Raw genomic sequence first — 22,158 nt, 5'->3', positions numbered from 1 at the left:
TATGTTTGGTTCGCGGAATGCCTATTCCAAGGAGTAGATTAATTATAATAGGTTAGTTACAATTAGTCGTACAAGAAATTATGTTGTTATCGTAAAGCTAATAACAAAGTTCAACTTTTTAATGAATCCATAACAATGAATAGACACAGAATAACTATTCCCAAATTTCACCATGGGAGTGTCTATTTTTTTACTGTTACATGTTGGATGAAATAATGAGTATACAAGGAATAAATATCACCTCTACTCTCAAATTTCTCTTTGTATTCCATCTTATTCCAAGGAATATCCATTCTGCGAACCAAACCTAACCTTATTGTTAATGTCATTTTTGCCAAGCTAGCTGATGGATAAATTTTTGAAACAACACCTGAAGATAATTACTTGACAACTCATGGACGCAGTTGGACAGTTGGGCTGTCTTTTGCACCATTCTTATTCTTGGAATCTTTGTTTTAAAGACATGCTATGGTAGAACTTCACATTAATGAGCAAAAGAGAAAATTTAAAGTACCTTGTAATTTTTGTGCATGCTCTGTATTGCTGATTGATACTTACACTTTTTTATGTGAGTGATTCCTATATTGTATATGTGTCTTTGAAAGTAAAAAAAATCAAATTTTGAGGTTGCTTTGGCTGCATGCACATGCTTCACATTAAAATATTTGCTCCAAACATGGGCTACAAGGTTTTAAACAATTGAACCATTTTCCGTCCTGTCTCTTTATCTCTGACACACATGGTTGTCTGTGCACTCATGCGCATTTGTACATGTCTACAGCCCCCACCTGATGCTGACACCTACCCACTCACCCCTCAGGCTCAGTGTCTGTGTGCTTGTACCTACATATGTACATACATTCTTATATACAAGTGTACATGCATGTAATGTATACCTATATTTTTGTATGTGTACAAGTGCATGGTGAATGCATACATTTTTTTGATCGCAGTGTGGGTGTATATACAGAACATACATGTGTATACATGCACGCGAGTGTTTTGGATTTAATGGAAAGCGGGACTGGTGGATGTTATGTAGTGGGAAGTAGATGTAACAGCTATGATTTTTTTTTTAAAGCATGTACAACTTTGTTTTTATTAGCTGATGTGCCTGCTTTAAATCCCTAGCTCATTTCTAAAAATATTTTGAATCCTTTAGCTAAACCTCCTAAAATTGTTCAGCCCATCCCAAATTGTTTAGCTAAACCTCCTGCTTTACACATTTTTTTTCACATTTCTTTACTTATTAACTGATCATTGATTAATTATACCAAATAAGTTGATAAGTAGGTCATACAATGCGCTACTAATCTTTTTGGCACATCAAACATATAATAAGTTTTACAAGTTCTATTATTTTTTTTTTCAGTTAAAATCTTAAATTTTAATTAAGACATATCAAATTTATCATTAACTTACAGTTTTTTCCCCTACTCATTAACTTACATCATGCTATACAATCTAAGCCATAAAGCTATAAATTTCTAATCATAAACCTTCGTATTGAAAAGAATAAATTGCTAACAACTTGAACAAGACCTAAATTTGAAAGAAAATAAAGTCAAAGTTGAGCAAAATATAAAAGAAGTGCAAACTACTAATACTAACAAAATAATATAAAAAAATGTTTTAAAAAATTGTTAATGCCAAATGGTCAATTAATGCTTCTCTTAAGAAAAAAATGAGTATTTTTTTTATTAAAAAAAATGGGAAAAAATTTATTGCTCTAATTTAGTGGTCATAGCAGCTATAATGGCCATTACAGCCATTGCGTGGTGGTGGTAGTCTGTAGTGGTTGCAACTGCTGTGACTTTTATTCCCACTGCTATAGCAAAATGTGTGGTAGTATCGGGTCCTCAAAATTCTACCGCATAATGATAGAGGCAGCTATTTACATAACAGTCATGGCCATTGTTTAAAATATTGTTACATTCATACGTGTGTTTATATATATATACATATGTAGAAATGCAATGTATGCACACATACACACTGTACATCCATATGACACACCCACATGCACAAATGTGTGTGTTTGGGGGGGGGGGGGTTGCAAATTTTCGCACCTAGAACCTGCACCTCATTCTGGAACATGTTGAAGCAAGAGATGTATGTGCCTTACATATTTCTCTAATATTATGGTTGAAGATCATGTTTTCACTATTTTTTTTTTATTTTTTATAACAAGAGAAGTTTTGTTGAGAGAGAGTACAAACTGTAGGAGGACAGGTAGTCCCCTAACTAAGGGAAAAAGGAAACGGCCCTAATTAAGAAAATTGATTTGAATAATCATTCAATCCCGTAGTGTTGTGATTAATGTCCACGTTTGTTTGGTCCCTCTTCTTTCTCTTGTCAACATCTGGCATACCTAGGCCCATCAAATCCAATTGATCTCGCCCTTTGTTAGTCTTATTGATTGACGTTCCATTTGGAAACAAACCCCGTTGTAATTTTTTTTACTAATTAATTGTAAAAGATTATGAATTACTTTATATTTGTTGTGCAGGAAGGAGCTGTTTATTTAATATGCACCATTTTAACAATTTTTCCATCCTGCATGCATCGTCATTATGATAATGTAAGTCCTGTTTTCTTCTTATTATGAGGCAGTCAGCTATATTACATCACAGATCTTTGCAGAATCTCTTTAAATTCAATTTCTTGCATCATCTTGCATTATGCTTATGGTTTATCTTTATTTGAAAAATGTGACAGAGTTTGACGAATGAATCATGGTTGAGCAGTGTTGTAATCTTCTTTACCTAAATGGGCAGATTTCACTTTTGATGTTGTCTTTGTTTCTGTTAGCCTCATAGATGCTGGGAAAAAAATGAAATTTCAACACTTCGAATAAAATAAAAATAGAAGGGCGGCACCTCGCATTTCTGAGTTGGCAACTCGGTGTTGGATGATAATGATAATGAAGATAGATCTCAGATAGGCATTAGAGGCATATGATTTTTATGAGAAGACAAAATTTACCATGGCGAAAACAAAATACAATCAGGCTGGTGAGAATTAATAATTCTCTCAGAAAAAAAAAAACAATCATGCTGGCTTGGAAAAAATATACAGAAGGAACTTGAAGGCCCCCAGACCCCAAAAAAACCCAAGGCAAAGCAACCTGAAAAGCAGACACATCTCAAAGAACTTCTTTCTTTTGCAGTTCAAAATTGTTAAATTTTCTGAGGAGAAAATTTGTAGGAGAATTCAACTAGTGGGAGAAATGGAGCGTGATGCTGAGTTGTGATAGCTATTGTACAAAAGGATTTGCAAGGGAAGTGTTTGCTTTATTTTAGGGCTTGACAGTGACATTCAAATCCCAAAGGGCTTGGTGAAATGAAATCTGCAGGGGCTGTTTGGTATGCTGTATGCAACATCTTTAAACATTCCCAAGAATATGATGTCCATGACGTCTCATTCCCACATTTGTTTTCTGCTGGAATTTGATGTGGTGTAATTTTAGACTCTTGGAAATGGAGGATTCTCTCAAACCTTGACGATCCCATTTCTGTGCTTCCCAATGGGTAAGTTTCATGGGAATCTCATTCCCATAGGTATCCTATTTTTAAGAGTTGAGATTAAATTGCCCCCATTATTTGTCCAATTGGACTAATGCCCTCAAAATATAGTATTATTACATATTATATTAATAACAATAAATTGTTATGATCATAAAAATAGAACTTCCCTGAAGCCCTGAAGGATGTTTGTTTCTTTATGGAGGGGGGATTGGGCGTGGACTTTGCTGTGATTAATCAATTTAGGGATGGGTGATTACCTTCTCTGGTGGAGGAGGTTAGTGCACTGGATGTTGGTGCTCAAAAAAATTCTGGAGGATATGGGAATGTGGCTGGCTGATCCTGAAGGAATGAAGGTTCGATTGGATGGGGCTGAAATGAAAGCAACTAAAATTCAGCGAGAGCTAGCAGTAGCCCTATCGATTATGAAGGGAAGGGTTTTAAGGAGGGGTTTTTGGAAATAGTTTTTGTTTTGTTTTATTTCCTTTTTTGGTTTTTTTAATCTTGTTTTTTTTTTTTTCTGCATTGAGAATCTCTTGTCCTCATCTAGGTTGTAATTCTCTTCTTTCCCTTAATAAATTTCTTTTGCAATAAAAATAATAATAGAGATAGAAGTCTAAAAATGAAAGTAATATTATTATGTCATAATAACATTTATGTGGTGGAATTTCTGAGACCATACCCCCATTATTTCTGTTAATTGAATAATGAGTTGAATTTATTAATTATGATGGTTGAAACTTTTAGGACATGGATTTATTTGCTACATATTTTTGTTTCTGTGCTGAAAATGTAATTATTCTTCATATATTATTCATACACAGGTCAAGGGTATAATATAATCTTCTTTAAAGTGCTTGCCAAGGTTCTCATGTTGAGCAGAACACTGACACAGATATCCTACATTCTGTGGAATCTTATAATGTAAACTAAACAAAAACAATGATGTTCTTGAGAATGTAATTTCGTGTGAATATTTTTGATCCTAATAATAATTTAAAGAAGAATGTTCTTCTTCTTCTTTTTTCACGAGTCTCTTGGTCATTAAAATTATGAGAGAGACTCAAATTCCTATTCAAACTAGTTTGAGAGAGATAGCAAACATTTGCAATAACGTATCCCTTTTATACTGTCAAAATGACTAGGATATGTGATCTTGAGTAGAATGCCTTATAAGCAAAGGTCTGCCTTGATTTTTGAAACCAGTGTTTTAAAAGGCATTTTTGAGGCACGTTTCAAGGCATGCCTTGAGGCGTTTTGCTGCTAGAACGCACTGAAGAGTAGTTCAAAAGGAGAAAATCCTTCTATGTGTATGCTTTCTGGGTTGGAGCACATGCCTGCACTGGAAAAATGCGTTTTTTATGCCTCAAAAAGGAAGGCACACGCTTTCTGGGACCAGCCCTTAAACTTATTTTAATAATATATAAAAAATTGAAGAAACTGCAAAATAGGGCAGAAAGGCCCTTTCTTTCGTGCTTCTATCAACGAATGGATGAAGAATCGAACGATCGAAGACTCTTCCCTTCGGTGAGTGCTCCATCACTTTGACAAAGAGCCACTGTCATCTTCTTTGACGAGCTCCTCCAATGGGATGGCTGTGCTGCCACCTTTATCTAGCTGTTCATCTCTTTCCTTCTGTCGTTCTCTCTCTGCGATGAGATAATCGGGTTGTCTTTGAGCGTCTCTCACTCTTGTCTCGAGTGTCTCTTTTTCTGCTTGATACCCTTTTCGATAAAGTCGTGGACTATGGTGAGAAGATGGTGCGAGAGAGGCAACCAGAAAAGCAAGATTTCTTTATCGGGTGTGAGGAGGGCACATGGCTGTGGAAAGGCCATGTGTCTGTAGCACTGCATATACAGGAATACTGTGTATAGACAATAAAGGTAGCTTTGGTTAATGTCTTTGGATTTTTGTTGAACTATTTTTTTAGTTTAAAATTCAGACAACAAAATTTATAATTTGTATTGGTAAATTTCATATTATTTTTTTGTATATATAATTTTTTTTATATTTTAAAAATAAGAAAACAACAGCCTCAAAAGGCTTATGCCTCGCCTCAACAGGGGTAAATGCATCACCTTATGCCTCTGCCTTTTGAAACACAGTTTGAAACTATTTCTAGGGCAACATAATGTGCTTGAAAAAAATGATGGCACCCTTACCCTATGAGTTTTCAAGTGCAACAAGCTGACTGGTTGAAAACTGAAAGTGTAGCAATCTGACATTTCGACGACTAAAAACTGGAATTTCCACCAATTTGATGCATACAGCACCTGCATTGAAAAACTGACTACCACTTCCTGGGAACCTTCATTTTTGTCTTAGCAATCACATTATCTTAGTCCAGGGTTCAGAGTCTATTTTGATTGTTGCTATGTACAAGAAACAGAGTCCTGGGCACCCAAATGGCTTTTTTGCGTCTTCTAGAAGGGCGTCTTTCTTTTTTTTTCCCTACTCCCGAAAGATTGTCTGTTTGCATATTCTTGTTCCTATTTTCCCTATTGATTGGAATCTTACCAAAGGATAAAAATTGGGCCGGGATCTTTGCTGACTAAGATTGCATGAGAGTGATAGAGTCTCCTAACATATATGACCCCTATTCCCATTGACTAATCTCTTCCTGAATTTTTCATATCCAATTACATGTATATGGCCTCCTTAGTTATTTGACTTTTTCTAACCAGCTTATTTTTCCCTCACTTTTTTTTTTTTCACATCCATTTGTAAGGGATACGGAAAAGTAGATGCTGTTGAACCAGCTTCTGTGGGAAGTAATAGGTACTTCATCTGACCAACAAAGGTGTCAAATCCGTATCTGTGTGCTATGAAGTGTAGGCTGTGAACCTCCTACACATATATTATTTCAGTGGATATCTTAGTCAAATTAATTTTAAGGTCAGTGATCAATTTAAAATGCTACAGTCAACTTAACATTATGATTTTCTTTTAATCTATTAAAGTAAAAAAAAATGCTTTCTCAGGTGATTTATGAATGACAGGTGCCAATTCTTTCTCTTTGTACTTTAAGCTTAACCACTCAAAATCTTTCTGTTCAAAACATTTACCAGAAGAGCGGATAGAAGGCAAAACTAAAGCTTTAAAAAGACTGGTTGGAAGATACAAGGATTGGTGTTGGGGAGAATGGTTGTCAAGCAGGAATGAAAGTGGGACAAAGAAATGGGGGCATGAGCCTGATGGAGACAGTGGATTTGATAGTGTTTTTGGCCGTGATAGTAGATTATTTGAGTGAATTGTGTGAGCAGATTCTTTGAATTCCATGGATTAGTTGTCTCTCGATCTGAGACTCCTACAATGAGGTACCATGAGGTTGGTTGGGTTTCTTATTTTTGAGGATGAAGGATATAATGAAGTAGATAATGGTGGCTAGGTTGTTTAAAGGGTACTGAAAGAAGAAGGGATTTTACCTCTTAGACAAGTGGCTTCAAGAGGACAGGAAGTTAGATAGGATTTTCAAAAGATCTAGATGAGAAGGGACAAAGGGAATTATCCAACTTACAGTGTTTTATAAACTATGATGTAAATGTTTAGAAAAAAAAAAAGGTCTTTTGAATTGGTTGTGTTAGGTTCTTTGTTTTATATTTTTCTCTTTTCTTTTTGATCTAATTTTTAAGGACTTCTCTCCCACACTCGTGGAAAACGAGTCCAAAACAAATGCACTAACAGAAACTTTGAGTTATGACCACAACAACCACAAGCCTTGCTTAAAGCCCAAGATCAACAAGCCACATTTAAGAAGGGGAACAATTGTTTGGTTTATGGAAAATTGGTCATAATGCCCTATGGTATTGATATAGAAAGAGAAATAAGATCCTTATTAAATCAAGTGTAAACTTGGTTGATGAAGACACCATTACTGTAGTCATTTCTAAATTGAGTATGGTAATGAACATGAAGGAGTGGGTGGCAGACTTTACTGTTACAAGGCTTATTTGTGGAAAAAATAATATTCCTTTACCTCCTACCTTCTTGCAAGAAAAGGATAAGATATCGTATTGATGATCGATTCTAAACCTGTTCTCATTTTTGCACAAGAAATTTTAAGGTTCTTCTCAAACTAAGCTCTTGGAAAACCTTATCCTGAGTGATATGCTAACTCCATGTTCTCAATATCCAGGTGAACCTTGTTTATGGGTTCTTATTGGCAAAAATTGGGCTGAAGGTTTCCTTTTTGGATATGATGAAATTGTGATGACAGAAAAAATATTTTTGTACAGGGGGGCTGTGATGGTTAGGGTCTCTCAATCTTGAATTTACTTATATTTTTAGTAGCAAATGCTAACTTATTTTGAATATATTTGAATGCTACTAACTCTTTCGCTTATATGTTTATAATTGCTATTAATTTGTGGCATGGAGATAGATAAAGTCACCCTTGTTTACCATATATATCAGTTTACCATATTGTTTGTATATCCTCTATCTTTAATAAATTTTGTTTGTTATCGAAAAAAATATTGAATGCTACAAGTGTGTCTCCTTGCTTAATTCCTTTTATGACTTTGGAATCACATTTGAGGCTCCATTTGTAAAAGATAAAATTGGAGGAGGATAAACAACCTTTGACTAGTTTCTGAATTTTGTGCCAATGCCTTTTCTTCTCATTGCATGATCTAGGATGAGTTTTGGTCTCCTGGTCCCTCCCATTTACCTAGTTTCTGCAGTTTGTGCCAATGCCTTTTCTTCTCATTGCATGATCTTGGGTGAGTTTGGCCTCCGGGCCTCACCCATTCCTCGAGGTTGCTTCTATTTTGAAGGAAAGATTACACATGAGTCATTGAGGGACAATATTTTTTAGAGAGTAGTGGCCCTTCTAATCCTTGTGTAGATTCTTTGGGTAATGGATATCATCAAGCTGTTGGGCCTAAGTATGGTGGGCGTCAGAGTAGTGAATTTATGAGTACTGTGGGAAAACCGTGTATAATTTAGTTAGCTATTTTAGGATATTCTTTTAATAACATATTGTATCCTTAAAATTAGGCCTATACAGCTAAGTTTCCTATTCTGTTAGGGTGTCCCATAAATCATGGGATTTGATTTATTAATTTACTTGTTAGGAATGTTAGGATTGTTGTATATATTCACATGTAATGTTCAGATCAATACGTAACTCTTTTTAATTTTTGACATTGTATCAGAGCCAAATTAGGCTGCTTAGGGTTTCAATATTTTTTTTTAGCCTTCATCGCTGATATTTCCAGCCTTCATTGCTGGTTTCTTCTCGTCTTTGCAGACCTCTGTTTTACTCTATTTTTTGAGCTCGTGCACCTCTGTTTCTGCCAAACAGGGCTTGTTTCGTCAAAGCCTTAAAAACTTCTGTTTGCCTTCATTGCCAATTTTTCTCTTCTGTGGGTTTCACTTTTGCCCAGTTGTCATCATCATTTCTGCTTCCGGCTGACATCATCATTGATTAGCTGATTGTTCAAGCCTTCAAGATGTCAGAAATCGTGGAGACAACTACTACAGCCCAATCAGAAGAGGTAATTTGAACCCCACAAGCAGGAGAATTGCAGAATATTCATGCCTCCTACAGGTTAGATGGAAAGATCTACCTTAAGTAGTCTCAACTCATTCGCACAGTGTTGAAAGGCAAGGGAAAGATTAGCCATCTCATGGGTACAGGTCCTAAACCGGGGGATCCTAAGTTTGAAGCATGGGATGAAGAAGACTCTTTGATGGTTGTGGAATTCCATGATTCCAGAAATAAGTGACACATGCATGTTTTTGGCTGCTGCAAAGGACATCTGGGATGCGATTCAACAAACCTATTCCAAATCTAATGATGCGCCACAAGTGTACGAGGTCAAGGTAAAAACTATGGCTGCAAAACAAGGGAATAAAACAGTCACTGAATATGCAAATCAACTGAAATCCTTGTGGCAGGAATTGGATCACTACCTGGTGATAAAAACAAAATGCTCTGATGATGCAGCGGTTCTAAAGGCCTTTATTGAACAAGATAGGGGGTATGATTTTTTGGTTGGACATAATCCAGCATTTGATCAAGTAAGGGTACTTGGGAAGCCGGAAGTTCCAAGCTTTAACGAAGTAGTGGCTATAATCCAAAGTGAAGAAAGTAGAAGAGGGTTGATACAAATCACTAATAGTTCGGCTATGGTGGCTAGTGGTAACAATAAATCAGCTACAAACATGGAGAGAGGAGCAACACTTGAAGGAGAAAAAGGTGGCCAGCCAAAAACCCAAAATTGTCACGGATTATGGTGCACTTAATGCAAGAAGTCTCATCACACCTGTGAAAAATGTTGGAAACTTCATGGAAAGCCTCCAAGCCGAGAATGGGGCCAAAAAGGAGGACAACCACAGAACAATGGACAAGTCCACATCGTTGCAAGGACAAGGTGAATCGACATTGCAAGAACTGAGTAATTTCAACTAAGAAGATATTGAGAGGCTGAGATCAATTATCAACAGTCTTGGAAAACCTGAAGGATCTCCAGGTACTTGTTCTTTGGCATATTCAAGTGAACTTCCATCTTCTCTTGGATTAAATGTCTCAGATAAAACCTTTACCAACTCCTGGGTCATGGACTCAGGAGCAAGCAGTAGGAAAATAGCCACAGTAGATGGATCCTTGACCACTGTAGCTGGTTTTGGGGATGTGAAAATAAGGCCATTAGTAACTTTGAAAAATGTCCTTCATGTTCCTAAATTGTCCACAAATCTGGTCTCTATGCATAAACTCACTCAAGATTTATGTTGTAATGTGATTTTTGACAGTAGTAATTGTATATTTCAGGACAAGGATTCGGGGGAGATGATTGGACGTGATAGGGAAAGGAATAACCTCTACTATATTGAAACATCAAGTCAGTTGCACATGACCAAGGACAAATTATCTTCTTCCTTTATGTCAGAGTTTGTCTTATCCAATAAAGAAAAAATTTTACTTCATCATTGCCGACTTGGACAGCCGGTCCCAAGCCCGGGTAAAGGAGGAGGGTTGCGTTAGGTAGCTGACAGCCAACGTAAAATGTGTCAGATCACTATGATATGAATCCTTACCGAATCTTTGCTGGGGCGTCCCCTACGAGCGATGCGTTGCACTTGAACCACCCCGGTCTAGCGAAAAGTGGGCGAGTGGCTAGGTCGTCGCCCCGAAGCGACGCGCCGTGTCGGCGCCCAAGTACAGTGTCAAATATGCGAGGGTTCTTGCATCATTTTGGACGTGGGCAGGTAAAGACGTTAGTTCAGGAAACTAGGATTAGATTAGCAACTTGGAATATAGGGACACTTACGGGTAAAAGCATGGAAATTGTGGATACAATGATTAGAAGAAGAATTAAAATAATTTGCCTTCAAGAAACTAAGTGGGTGGGGGAGAAAGTTAGAGAAATTGATAAATCAGGATTTAAACTTTGGTACACTGGAAAAGAAAAACATAAGAATGGAGTAGGCATTATTATAGATAAAAACTTAAAAGATAGCGTTGTGGATGTAACTAGAGTAAGGGATAGAATTATTAAAATCAAGATGGTATTAGGACAAGAGATAATAAATATCTTTAGTGCTTATGCTCCTCAAGTTGGCTTAGCAGAAAATCTTAAGAGACAATTTTGGGAAGATATGGATAGCATTATACAAGGCATACCAGGTACTGAGAAAATATTTATAGGAGAAGATTTGAATGGACACGTTGGAAGGAATAATAAAAATTATGAGAGGATACATAGAGGATATGGATATGAAGACAAAAATGAGTCTGGGGAGATGATCTTAGACTTTACTATGACATATGATTTTAGTATAATGAAGACTTGCTTTATGAAGAGAGAATAGCACTTAATAACCTTTAAAAATGGACAAAATAGAAGTCAAATAGATTTTTTTTAAACTAGGAGGGTAGATCGTTTATCATGCAAGGATTGTAAAGTTATTCCAGGTGAAAGCCTAATCACACAACATAGAGTCTTAGTGTTAGATACATGTATTAAAAAATGGAAGAAAAATGATAAAATAAACCAGTGTAGAAGAACTAGATTGTGGAACTTAAAAGGAAAAAATATAATAAAATTTAAAGATAAAATGATCAAAGATGGGGATTGGACCATAGAGGATGGGATAGATACTAATACTCTTTGGAATAGATTTTGCTAGCTCTATTAAAAAAATAGCAAAAGAGATTTTAGGTGAATCGAGGGGAAGATTCTCAAATAGCAAAGAGAGTTGGTGGTGGGATAAAAATGCACAAAAAATCATAAAGATAAAAACAATTTTGTATAAAACATGGCAAAAATGTAGAAATAGATATAACTTTGAAAAATATAAGGAGGCAAGAAAAGATGCAAAAAGGGCCGTTAGTGAAGCTAAATATAGATCTTTTAATAGTTTGTATGATAGATTAGGTACAAAAGAAGGGGAAAGAGATATATTTAAACTTGCTAAAGCTAGAGAAAGGAAGAGCAAGGACTTAGGCAATGTGTAAAATGTATAAAAAGTGAGAATGATATTGTCTTGGTTAAGGACGAAGATATTAAAGAAAGATGGCGAAGTTACTTTAATAAGTTGTTAAACGAAAACCAAATAGATGGCTTAAATTTAGAATTGTCAAATGAGGAAAAGACTAAAAATATAGGATTTATTCGCAAAATTAGAGTTAACAAAGTTAAGTTTGCACTAAAAAAAGAAAAATGGGAAAGCTATGGGACCAGATAACATCCCAATTGAAGTTTGGAAATGCTTAGGTGATAACGAAATTATATGGTTAACTAATTTATTTAATACAATTGTAAAAACTAAGAAAATGTCAGATAAATGGAGGAAAAACACTTTAATACCTATATACAAAAATAAAGGAGATATTCAAAATTATAATAACTATCGTGGAATTAAACTTATGAATCATACGTTGAAACTATGGGAAAGGGTAGTTGAATAAAGATTAAGGTTAGAAACGAAGATCTCAGAAAATCAATTTGGTTTTATGCCTAGGAGATCTGCCACATAAGCTATTTATTTTTTAAGAAGATTAATGGAAAAGTTTAGGGAAAAGAATAAGGACTTGCATATGATATTTATTGACCTTGAGAAAGCATATGATAGGATACCTAGGGAAGTTCTATGGTGGGTTTTAGAAAAAAAAGGTGTATGTTGTAGGTATACCGATGTCATTAAGGATATGTACGATGGAGTAATGACTAGTGTAAGGACTATAGATAGAGAAACTAGAGAATTTCCAATTACCATAGGTGTACATAAAGGATTTGCTTTGGGTCCTTATCTTTTTGCTTTAGTGATGGACCGATTGACTAGGAGTATTCAAAAGGAGGTTCCATGATGTATGTTGTTTGCAGATGATATTGTATTAATTGACGAAACTATGGATGAAGTAGAGGCTGAGTTAGAATTATGGAGAGAAGTTTTGGAATCTAGAGACTTTAGGATAAGTAGAAATAAAATAGAATATATGAAATGTAATTTTAGTAATGATAGGAGGAATATTGGAGACAGTTAAACTTGATGATGAAGAAATAAATAGCACTTGTAGATTTCGATACCTTGGATCTATTATGCAAGTTGAAGGAGAAATTGAAGATGATGTAATGCATGGAGTTAAAGCAGGTTAGGTAAAATGGAGAAGTGCTTCAAGTGTGCTATGTGATCATAGAATACCCTTAAAATTGAAAGGGAAGTTTTATAGGACAACTATAAGACCAGCTATGCTATATGGATCGGAATGTTGGGCGACGAAGAAACATAATATCAAAAAAGTAAAAGTTGCAGAGATGAGAATGCTTAGATGGATGAGTGGTATAACATTTAAAGATAAATTAAGGAATGAACATATTCGTAGTAAGTTAGGTGTAGCTCTTATAGAAGATAAGATAAGGGAGGGACGACTTAGATGGTATGAACACTTGCAACGTAGGCCAGATGGTGCACCTGTGAGGAAGAGTGACTTAGTTACTGTAGGGGGCAGTAGAAGGGGTAGGGGTAGACCTAAAATAATTTTGGTGGAGATAGTGAGTAAGGATTTAATATCCTTGAATCTATCAAAAGAAATGCTTCATGATCGCATAAATTGGCGGAAAAAGATTCATATAGCCGACCCCACTTAGTGGGACTAAGGCTTGGTTTTGTTGTTGTTGTTGTTATTGCCGACTTGGACATCCATCGTTTAGGATTATTAAAGTTATGTTTCCTTCCTTGTTTAAGGATTTAGATGTTGAAAACTTTCAGTGTGGGGTATGTGAACTTGCTAAACACAAGCGTGTACCTTTTCCAATTAGTTACAAAAGAAGCTCAATTCCTTTCTATCTTATTCACAGTGAAATTTGGGGTCCATCTACTGTTTCTAATGTTTCTGGGGCAAGATGGTTTGTTTCTTTCATTAATGATTGCACTTGTGTTACCTGGATTTTCCTGCTTAAAGATATGTCTGATGTTAGTATTGTGTTCCCAAATTTCTATTCCATGATCAAAAACCAAATTGTGGTCAATATCAAAAGGTTTAGGTTAGATAATGCCAAGGACTATTTCAATCAAATTCTTACCCCATATTTTCAGACAGAAGGAATAGTACATGAGTCATCTTGTGTCAATACCCCACACCAAAATGGGGTAGCAGAGAGGAAAAATGGCAATCTCCTCAAAAAAACCAGAGCTTTGTTGTTTCAAAAAAATGTGTCTAAGGTTTTTTTGGGGGGAAGCAATTCTGATAGCCACTCATCTGATAAATTGTTTGCTTTCAAGAGTCTTGGGTTTCATGATTCTAATGGACATTCTTTCCACATTCTACCCTGACCTAACCATTACAAACAACCTTGTTCCTAGGATTTTTGGGTGTGTTTCATTTGTCCATGTTCATAGTCACAACAGGGGGAAATTAGATCCGATGGCTCTAAAATGTGTCTTTGTGGGCTATTCTTCTAGTCAAAAAGGATATAGTGTTACCACCCTCTGTCAAAGAAATTCTATGTCTTGGTGGATGTTACTTTCAATGAACAAGAGTCTTATTTCACTAATCTTTATCTTTAGGGGGAGAATTCAACTAGGGAAGATAAGGAAGATTTTTTGCTTGATTTGCCATCAATTCCTATGTCTAAAACCTCGAACCCTATACCTGTCCTTGTTCATCTTGTTCCAACCATGTACCTGAGAGTTCTTCTGAACTTGTGCCTGAAACACCAAATGAACCCAAAGAAAAAACCGATTCTGCTCCTAGAAATACCATATTTGGCAAGGTATTCACAAGAAGGAAGATGACTGTTCTTGAACCAATGCAGGTCCAAGAGTCCAACTCAGATCGTTTGAATGAGGTAACAATTGTTAACCATCCATTGCAAGATGAAACTAAATCTCATGTTGATAATGATGACGAGGACCTCCCGATTGCCATTAGGAAAGGAACTCGAAAATGCACAAAGCAACCATTGTACCCTCTTGCTCATTTTTTGTTGTTTAAGAATTTTTCATCATCCCATGGAGCCTTTCTTGTAAGCCTAAATACCATCACCATTCCTACTACATTATCTGAGGCTTTGTCCAATGGAAAATGGAGACAAGCTATGAATGTGAAGATGGAGGCATTGGAAAAGAACAAGACTTTGGAGTTGGTGAAGTTATCGGCAGGAAAGAAACCGGTGGGCTGTAAGTGGGTATATATGCTGAAGTATAGGGCAGATGGGTCGATTGAGAGATACAAGGCGCGATTGGTAGCCAAGGGGTATACTCAAAATATGGTATTGATTGATTATTTAGAGACCTTTGCTCCTGTTGCAAGGATGAACACAGTTAGAGTATTATAATCACTAGCAGCTAATTATGGTTGGGAGTTGCAACAATTTGATGTCAAGAATGCTTTCTTACCTGGGGAACTAGAGGAAGAGATTTATATGCAGGTTCCATCGGGATATGGGAAGAATTTGGCTGCTCACACTGTGTAAATTGAAAAATGCATTGTATGTTCTTAAGCAATCACCACGAGCATGGTTTGGGAGATTTGCAGGAGTTATGTTGGCTATGGGATACAAACAAAGTCAAGGGGATCACACATTGTTCATTAAACACTCTCCTTCAGGGGGAGTTACAGTCCTTCTAGTGTATGTTGATGACATAATAGTGAGAGTAGATGATGCTAAGGAGAAACAGGTCTTGAGTCAATATTTGGCTAAAGAGTTTGAGATTAAAGCGTTAGGGAGATTGAAGTATTTTCTCGGGATTGAGGTTGCTCACTCTAGACAGGGAATTTTTATCTCTCAACAGAAGTATGTCACAGATCTTCTCAAGGAAACTGGCAAGACAGCATGCAAACCAGCAAGTACTCCCATGGATTCTAATCTTAAACTTGGAAAAGCTAAGGAGGATGTTGCAGTAGACAGAGAAATGTATCAATGCCTGGTAGGAAGACTCATTTATTTGTCTCACACACGACCAGATATAGCATATGCAGTGAGTGTGATTAGTCAGGTTATGCATAGGCCGAAGGAAGTTCATTTACAAGCAGCCCATAGAGTACTACAGTATCTTAAGGGAACACCAGGGAAAGGTATCATGTTCAGAAGAAATGGAGGATTGGTACTTGAGGCATACACTGATGCTGATTATGCTGGATCAATTGTTGATAGAAAATCAACCTCAGGATATTGCACCTTTCTTGGTGGGAATCTTGTGACATGGAGAAGTAAAAAACAAAGTGTGGTAGCTCGGTCGAGTGCAGAGGCTGAATTTTGGGCAATGGCTCAAGGTGTGTGTGAACTACTTTGGCTGAAGATCATCCTTGAAGATTTGAAGATTAAGTGGGATGGCCCTATGAGACTTTATTGTGACAAGAAATCTGCCATCAACATAGCTCATAACCCAGTACAACATGACCGAACGAAGCACATTGAAGTTGACAGACACTATCAAAGAAAAGTTGGAGAGTGGATTGATTTGTACACCTTACGTGTCTACACATGGTCAACTTGCTGATGTCCTTACCAAAGGGTTGGGTAGCTCTGTTTTCCAAACTATTGTTTCCAAGCTGGGAATGGAGAATACCTATTCACCAGCTTGAGGGGGAGTGTGGGAAAACCGTGTATAATTAGTTAGCTATTTTAGGATATTCTTTTAATAACAGATTGTATCTTTAGAATTAGGCCTATATAGCTAAGTTTCCTATTCTGTTAGGGTGTCCCATAAATCATGGGATTTGATTTATTAATTTACTTTTTAGGAATGCTAGGATTGTTGTATATATTCTCATGTAATGTTCAGATCAATACATAACTCTTTTCAATTTTCGACAAGTACAGTAAGTGTTTTCTGGATTTGCAGGGGGCAGGGCATGTTTTAAAGATTTCAATAGACTTGGTCCATTTAGTGAATTGTGGCCTTTTCACTGAAGTCCCCCATGTAAATAAGGTGGAGAGGATTAAAGAGGTAGCTTTTTCTTTTAACAAAACAGGTGGAGAGTCCCAGGTATGACCTGTGGGGAACTCTCATATAGATAAAGGGGTTCTGCCCCTCTGTAATATGGATGCTATGCAAATGAATAAGAGGAGAAATTGCGATTTGGCAACTTCTTGTTTAATTGTAGAAGGTTTTTTCCGGAAGTTTCTTTAAAAATTGTTGGAATGTCAGGAGCAGGGGCAACACAAACTGTCTAGGATTCTCATGAGGAGCAGGAGATGCAATCAGATGGATGCTGGGTTGGGGAGAGCTTTGGCCGTGGCTTGTGCCCATAAGTGGTAAGTACTTCAGGGGAAAGAAAGGATGGAAAATAATGTGAAAAGGCAGCGGACATGAAGGTGTATAAGCGTTAAGCAGAGATGAAGGAATAGAAAGGTATGAAAAGTTTGCGTCTTAACAGTTGTATGGATTGAAGTTTGTGGGGAGGGATTTTTTAAAAATAGATGATATTGGAAAGCTTTATGTTCTGGAATCTTGGACTTTGCCAGTATGGCTTAGATAATGGGGGGAAATTATTCTCAGGAGTTAAAAAAATTGGTGGATTTCTTGAGGAGGACAGTGGGTATAAGAGTGATTTTGTTTCTGATAGTAGTCTTTTGTTGGATGAGATTTGTGAAAATATGGATTATATTTCAGATTCTTCTGATGCTCTTGGGAATATTTCTTGTGTGTCCCCTCTTCTGCTTGAAAGTTAGGATGTTTCTATTTTTGAAGAGGGGGAGTTGGGTGTAGACTTGGCTGTGACTAATCACTGTAGGGATGGGTTATTACCTACTCCAGAGGAGGATATTAGTGCACAGGTTGTTGGTGGTCAAAAAATTCTGAATGATATGGCACTGTGACTGGCTGACCTGGAAGGGTGTGAAGTTCAATTGCACATGGTGCTAATTGGAGAAAGATTAGAAGGCAGCGAGAACTAGCAAGATTACAGAGCTCCATCAATTACGAAGGGAAGGGCTTAAAGGAGGGGGGGGGTGGTTTAAATTAGGGTTTGTTGGCTATTTTTTAATTATATTTTTTAGTTTTGATATTTATTGTTTCTTCCTGCTTTGAGGATTTGTTGTCTTCTTCTAGGCTGTAATTCTCTCTTCTCTCTTTCTTAGTGAATTTTTTTTTTTTTGCTATTAAAAAAAACAAGGATAAACTAGTTTTTTAGGTTGCTTTAGAAGTTTGACAATGCCTCCTTTTAAAAGGCAGTGGGAATGTTTTTGCTTAAAACTTCCATTTTGGTCAATTATAGCATTTTTTTTAACAACTTTATTTATTAAAAATCCAATGGCTTCCTTTACTTAGCGTATCCGCCAAGGCTGGAGGCCCCACTTGGTAATAATTTCAGTTTCTGTTTTTGAGAAATGAAAAACTATTTTGGTTTTAAGGTTTTTTGATTTCTTAAAATACTTAAAAAAAATTTCTGTTACTTGTTTTATGTTTCTAAAAATCACTTGAATGGTTTAAACTTTTTTTTTTTAAACCTATGTTAATTTCTGTTAATTGTTTCAAGTTTCTAAAATATACTTGAATGCTCTAAACATATAAAACAATGGGCACATATACACCATTGGAAAAATAGTTCTCTATAGTCCCAATAAAAATTTTGTACTTAAAAAAAAAAAAAAATTAGAATATGAAAGCTGCATAAAATAAAAAATACCAGTTTTTCTAAGGGGCTCAACCATGGATTTTTATATTTGGTTGTAAAGCAAACAGGTCATTGTCAAACTCAACATTATCTCTGCCCCCATCCACCACCATTTTTCCACCTCTCAGCCTCAATGCAAAGTAATAAATACATTAGAATTGTTGGCAAGCACCAGAAAATTTTTTAAGTGCAAGCACTTACGCTCCACCTTCCCCCCTTAAAAATGTGGCTTCGGAGGAGGATTTTGCAACCTGCACCTGTCCACTGAAAATAGGCAGTGCCAAGATCTGAAACAGTTGGTGTAGGATTCTTCTGCAGCATCGAGAGTAATTTTAAATTTGCCCAATTGTGGTGGCCTTTGGAGGAAATCAAAGAGGTTGAGTGATTCTCATCTGTTCTGAACACTGGCCTGGATGAAGAGAATGAGACTATTGAGGACTTAAAGGGTGGCAGTGGCAGAAGTTGTTTCCAGCTAAGAAGACAATTTCAATTCAGAGAGAGAGAGATTTACAGAGGGGCTCTACAGAGTGTGTTGTATTGGGTCTGGACACAAAACTGAACAGGCCATGTGTTTCTTAAAACTGGGCACATGTTTTTGTTTATTGAAGTGATATGGATAAGTAGAGTGTCATATTTGTAGAGGGGCTGTATAGAGAGTGTTTATGGTGCTGGCCACTACACCAAACTGGTCCAGTCTTTATTAAAACTGGCCAAATGTTTTTGTTTATTGAGCTAAATATGGATAATGCAATGTTTTTAATTGAACATGTTGCATTTTTGTTTCCAAAAAAAGGGTAGTCCAAGAACAACGATGCCAAACAGGACCAGACAAACTCAAAGCCACTTTTTTGTTGTTGATAAAGGGTGAAATTATTAAACAGTAGAGAAAGATATGTGTAGGAGGATAGGACATCCTTTTAAAACATAGTCATGGAAAAAGAAGAAAATAAGTGAAAAGAAGACCATCAAAGCTTTACATTCATGTTTAAAAACTTGTGAAACACACTTCCTTTAAAGCTCTCTGATTGGATGCCAATTTATTATGATCTCTTGACAACCACTGATGGTTGGCCATTGTATGCATGATTAATTGAGTATAGGGTCTTTTGCAGGTGGAAGTCGCTGTTGTTTCAAAAATTATGTCTGGTAAATGCAGTGTTATAATGTTGAAGGTAAGTTTTGCTTGCTATGGAATACCAGGTAATCAGGTATATTAGTTAAAAAGCACCATGAAATGCTTGTTAACTTGTTTTGATGTCTATTCTTTCTTTTGCTTGGTATTATTTCAGAAACTTGCTCACTGCCTAGCATTACTTCCAAAATCGAGAGGTGATGAGGATAGCTGGTCCTTACTGATGCAAAAGATTTTATTTTCAGTAAATTCTTCCCTGAATGAAGCCTTCCAAGGTCTAGAAGAAGGTACATACTGGGGCTGCCTTTGTAATGCTATTGCTGAAGTAATGGGAATAACATCTTCCCCATGTGTTGCAGAAAATAAATGTGATGAGGTTATTAGATTATTGGTTCCACCAGGAAAAGAAGCACCACCTCCCTTAGGAGGTCAAATGGTGGCAGAAGAACCTCTGGAAAACGCAACAAGGAGGTTTGAGCGATTTCCAACCCATAGTATCTCTTCACTGATGCTGTGTTGTTGTACAATGCTTACAAGTTCTTATCCTGCACGGGTATGTAAATAATTCTTGTAGTACTTCTTGAGAAATCAATAGGGGGTGAGAATCTAGTCACCATGCCTAGTATATTTGTAGGTTATGATCCCTTTTTTGGTCAATCAATGTTCTGAAAAATATCACATGTATCACTAACAGGTAGCTGTTCCTGTTCGTCCCCTTCTTGCCCTTGTTGGAAGAGTGCTCATGGTGGATGGCTCTTTGCCACGATCCTTAATGCCCTTCATCACTACTTCTATGCAGCATGAGTTCATTTGTTCACAACTTCCTGTCTTGCACTCACATGGTTTGGAACTTCTCAGCGCCATCATAAAGGGAGTCCGTAGGTTAGTGACAACGTTTATGGTTTTGTGACATCATACGTACTTCATTTTATTTTGGAGGACGTAGGTTCTTAACATTCTGAATAGGTTTTCCTTCCAACACGGTTGTGAATTGTCATTTATATGCTGTCTCAACAGTAATTTCCTTTATCTCTTTCAGCTCAGTTATTTATTTATTTATTGATCCGTAAATGTAAATTATATTGATAAAAAATGGATATGTATAGAAGCTCTGAGCATACCTGAGAGAAGGAAGACCAATGCTCCCTATCAACAAAAACAAAGCAAATACACTCAGCCTGGGCACACACTGGGGCACAAGGCCATCAAAAATAAATCTAGAAGTCTAGAGACATCACAAGAAGCAAACTCAAAACAAAAACAACTGTACAATCAACAAACTCCAAAAATCTGAACACACTCCAAAAACCAGAAACATCATAATTGCTGCTATTGTTTCTGATAGACTGCACACTCAAACAATCAAGGAGGCCGAGTCCCCTTGCAATTTTTCTTACTCTTGACAAGTTTAGACCCATCTTCCTTCATTTCATTCTCCTTAAAACTGGTTTGCCCTTATCAAAAACTACTCCCTTCGCCTTTTCAGGATCTTTAGACCCGGCGGTGTTGCCCTCAACAACAACGGGATCAGAATCTGCAGGGCTAATAACAACTTCAGCTGATATGCCCAAGCCTCCACCACTGAACTTTGGTTCACCTGGGCTACCCAAGCTACTATCCTTTTCAACTTTCTGAACCTGTGTCACATTCAAACCTTTCTGAACTTGCAAATCTCTATTGGCTCGACAGTTAGGTTTTTCAGGTACCTTGACTGCTTCAGCTAAAGTGTCCGAGCTGACTTCAACACTGGCCTGCTGATTGCCCTTTTCTGTAACACCCAAACTTTCATTGGCACTACTGTTTTCTTCTATTTGGCCTAGAATCATACAATTTTTGTAGAAACTGGGCACATTCTCATAAGTTACCTCCTGTGAAATTGACTGTTCATTAGGAAGCTTGATCTTAACAATACTTTTGATCTCCTTTGCAACATCGATCTCAACCAAGACTTGTGCAAATGATAACCTCTCCATGTTGGTAGTGAGTTTATCAGAGCACAAGGGCCTTCCAAATTTTCCCCAAAGCATTTGGAGTCCATAGTTCAAGGGGCAGATTTTTAAGTTGAATCCAAATTGGACAACCACTCAGATTCTCCTTCTCAAATTGGAACATATCTGGAATCCTTTTGAGCAGAAGAGGCCGGCCATATGCAAGATAGGGGCCTCCTTGCAACACTTGGATCAAGTCCTCCTCCTTACTGAATTCGAAAACAAACCAACCACTCGCATGGTGGAAAATTTCAACCTTAACATTCCATTTTCCAACAATATAATCAAGTGCAGCTTTTCCGGGGGTACTTACCTACAAAGTAACCTACCAAGCTGTTTTTCCATTGTCTGGCAGAATGCTCAAAGTCTTTGGCTTCAATTCGAGCACCTGAACCATCCGAAGCAAATTCAGGAATTATTCCACAATTCTGTTGGTGTCTATTTTTG

The 22,158-nt window shown here is 36.8% G+C and overlaps 1 protein-coding gene across 1 annotated transcript in view; it reads left to right on the top strand.

The window, feature by feature from the left end:
- The window catches only part of LOC131166320 (uncharacterized), a 50,514-nt gene that overhangs the window by 8,796 nt on the left and 19,560 nt on the right, over nt 1-22,158 (top strand). The window contains exons 5-9 of the mRNA XM_058124763.1: nt 2,510-2,581; nt 19,704-19,763; nt 19,881-20,010; nt 20,083-20,276; nt 20,418-20,605. Coding sequence (XP_057980746.1) covers nt 2,510-2,581; nt 19,704-19,763; nt 19,881-20,010; nt 20,083-20,276; nt 20,418-20,605 — 644 coding nt within the window. The remainder of the gene's footprint in view (nt 1-2,509; nt 2,582-19,703; nt 19,764-19,880; nt 20,011-20,082; nt 20,277-20,417; nt 20,606-22,158) is intronic.

This window comes from Malania oleifera, chromosome 10 (assembly GCF_029873635.1).
Source record: "Malania oleifera isolate guangnan ecotype guangnan chromosome 10, ASM2987363v1, whole genome shotgun sequence".
Classification (NCBI taxonomy): domain Eukaryota; kingdom Viridiplantae; phylum Streptophyta; class Magnoliopsida; order Santalales; family Ximeniaceae; genus Malania; species Malania oleifera.
This window is presented reverse-complemented; position numbering and strand designations above follow the sequence as displayed.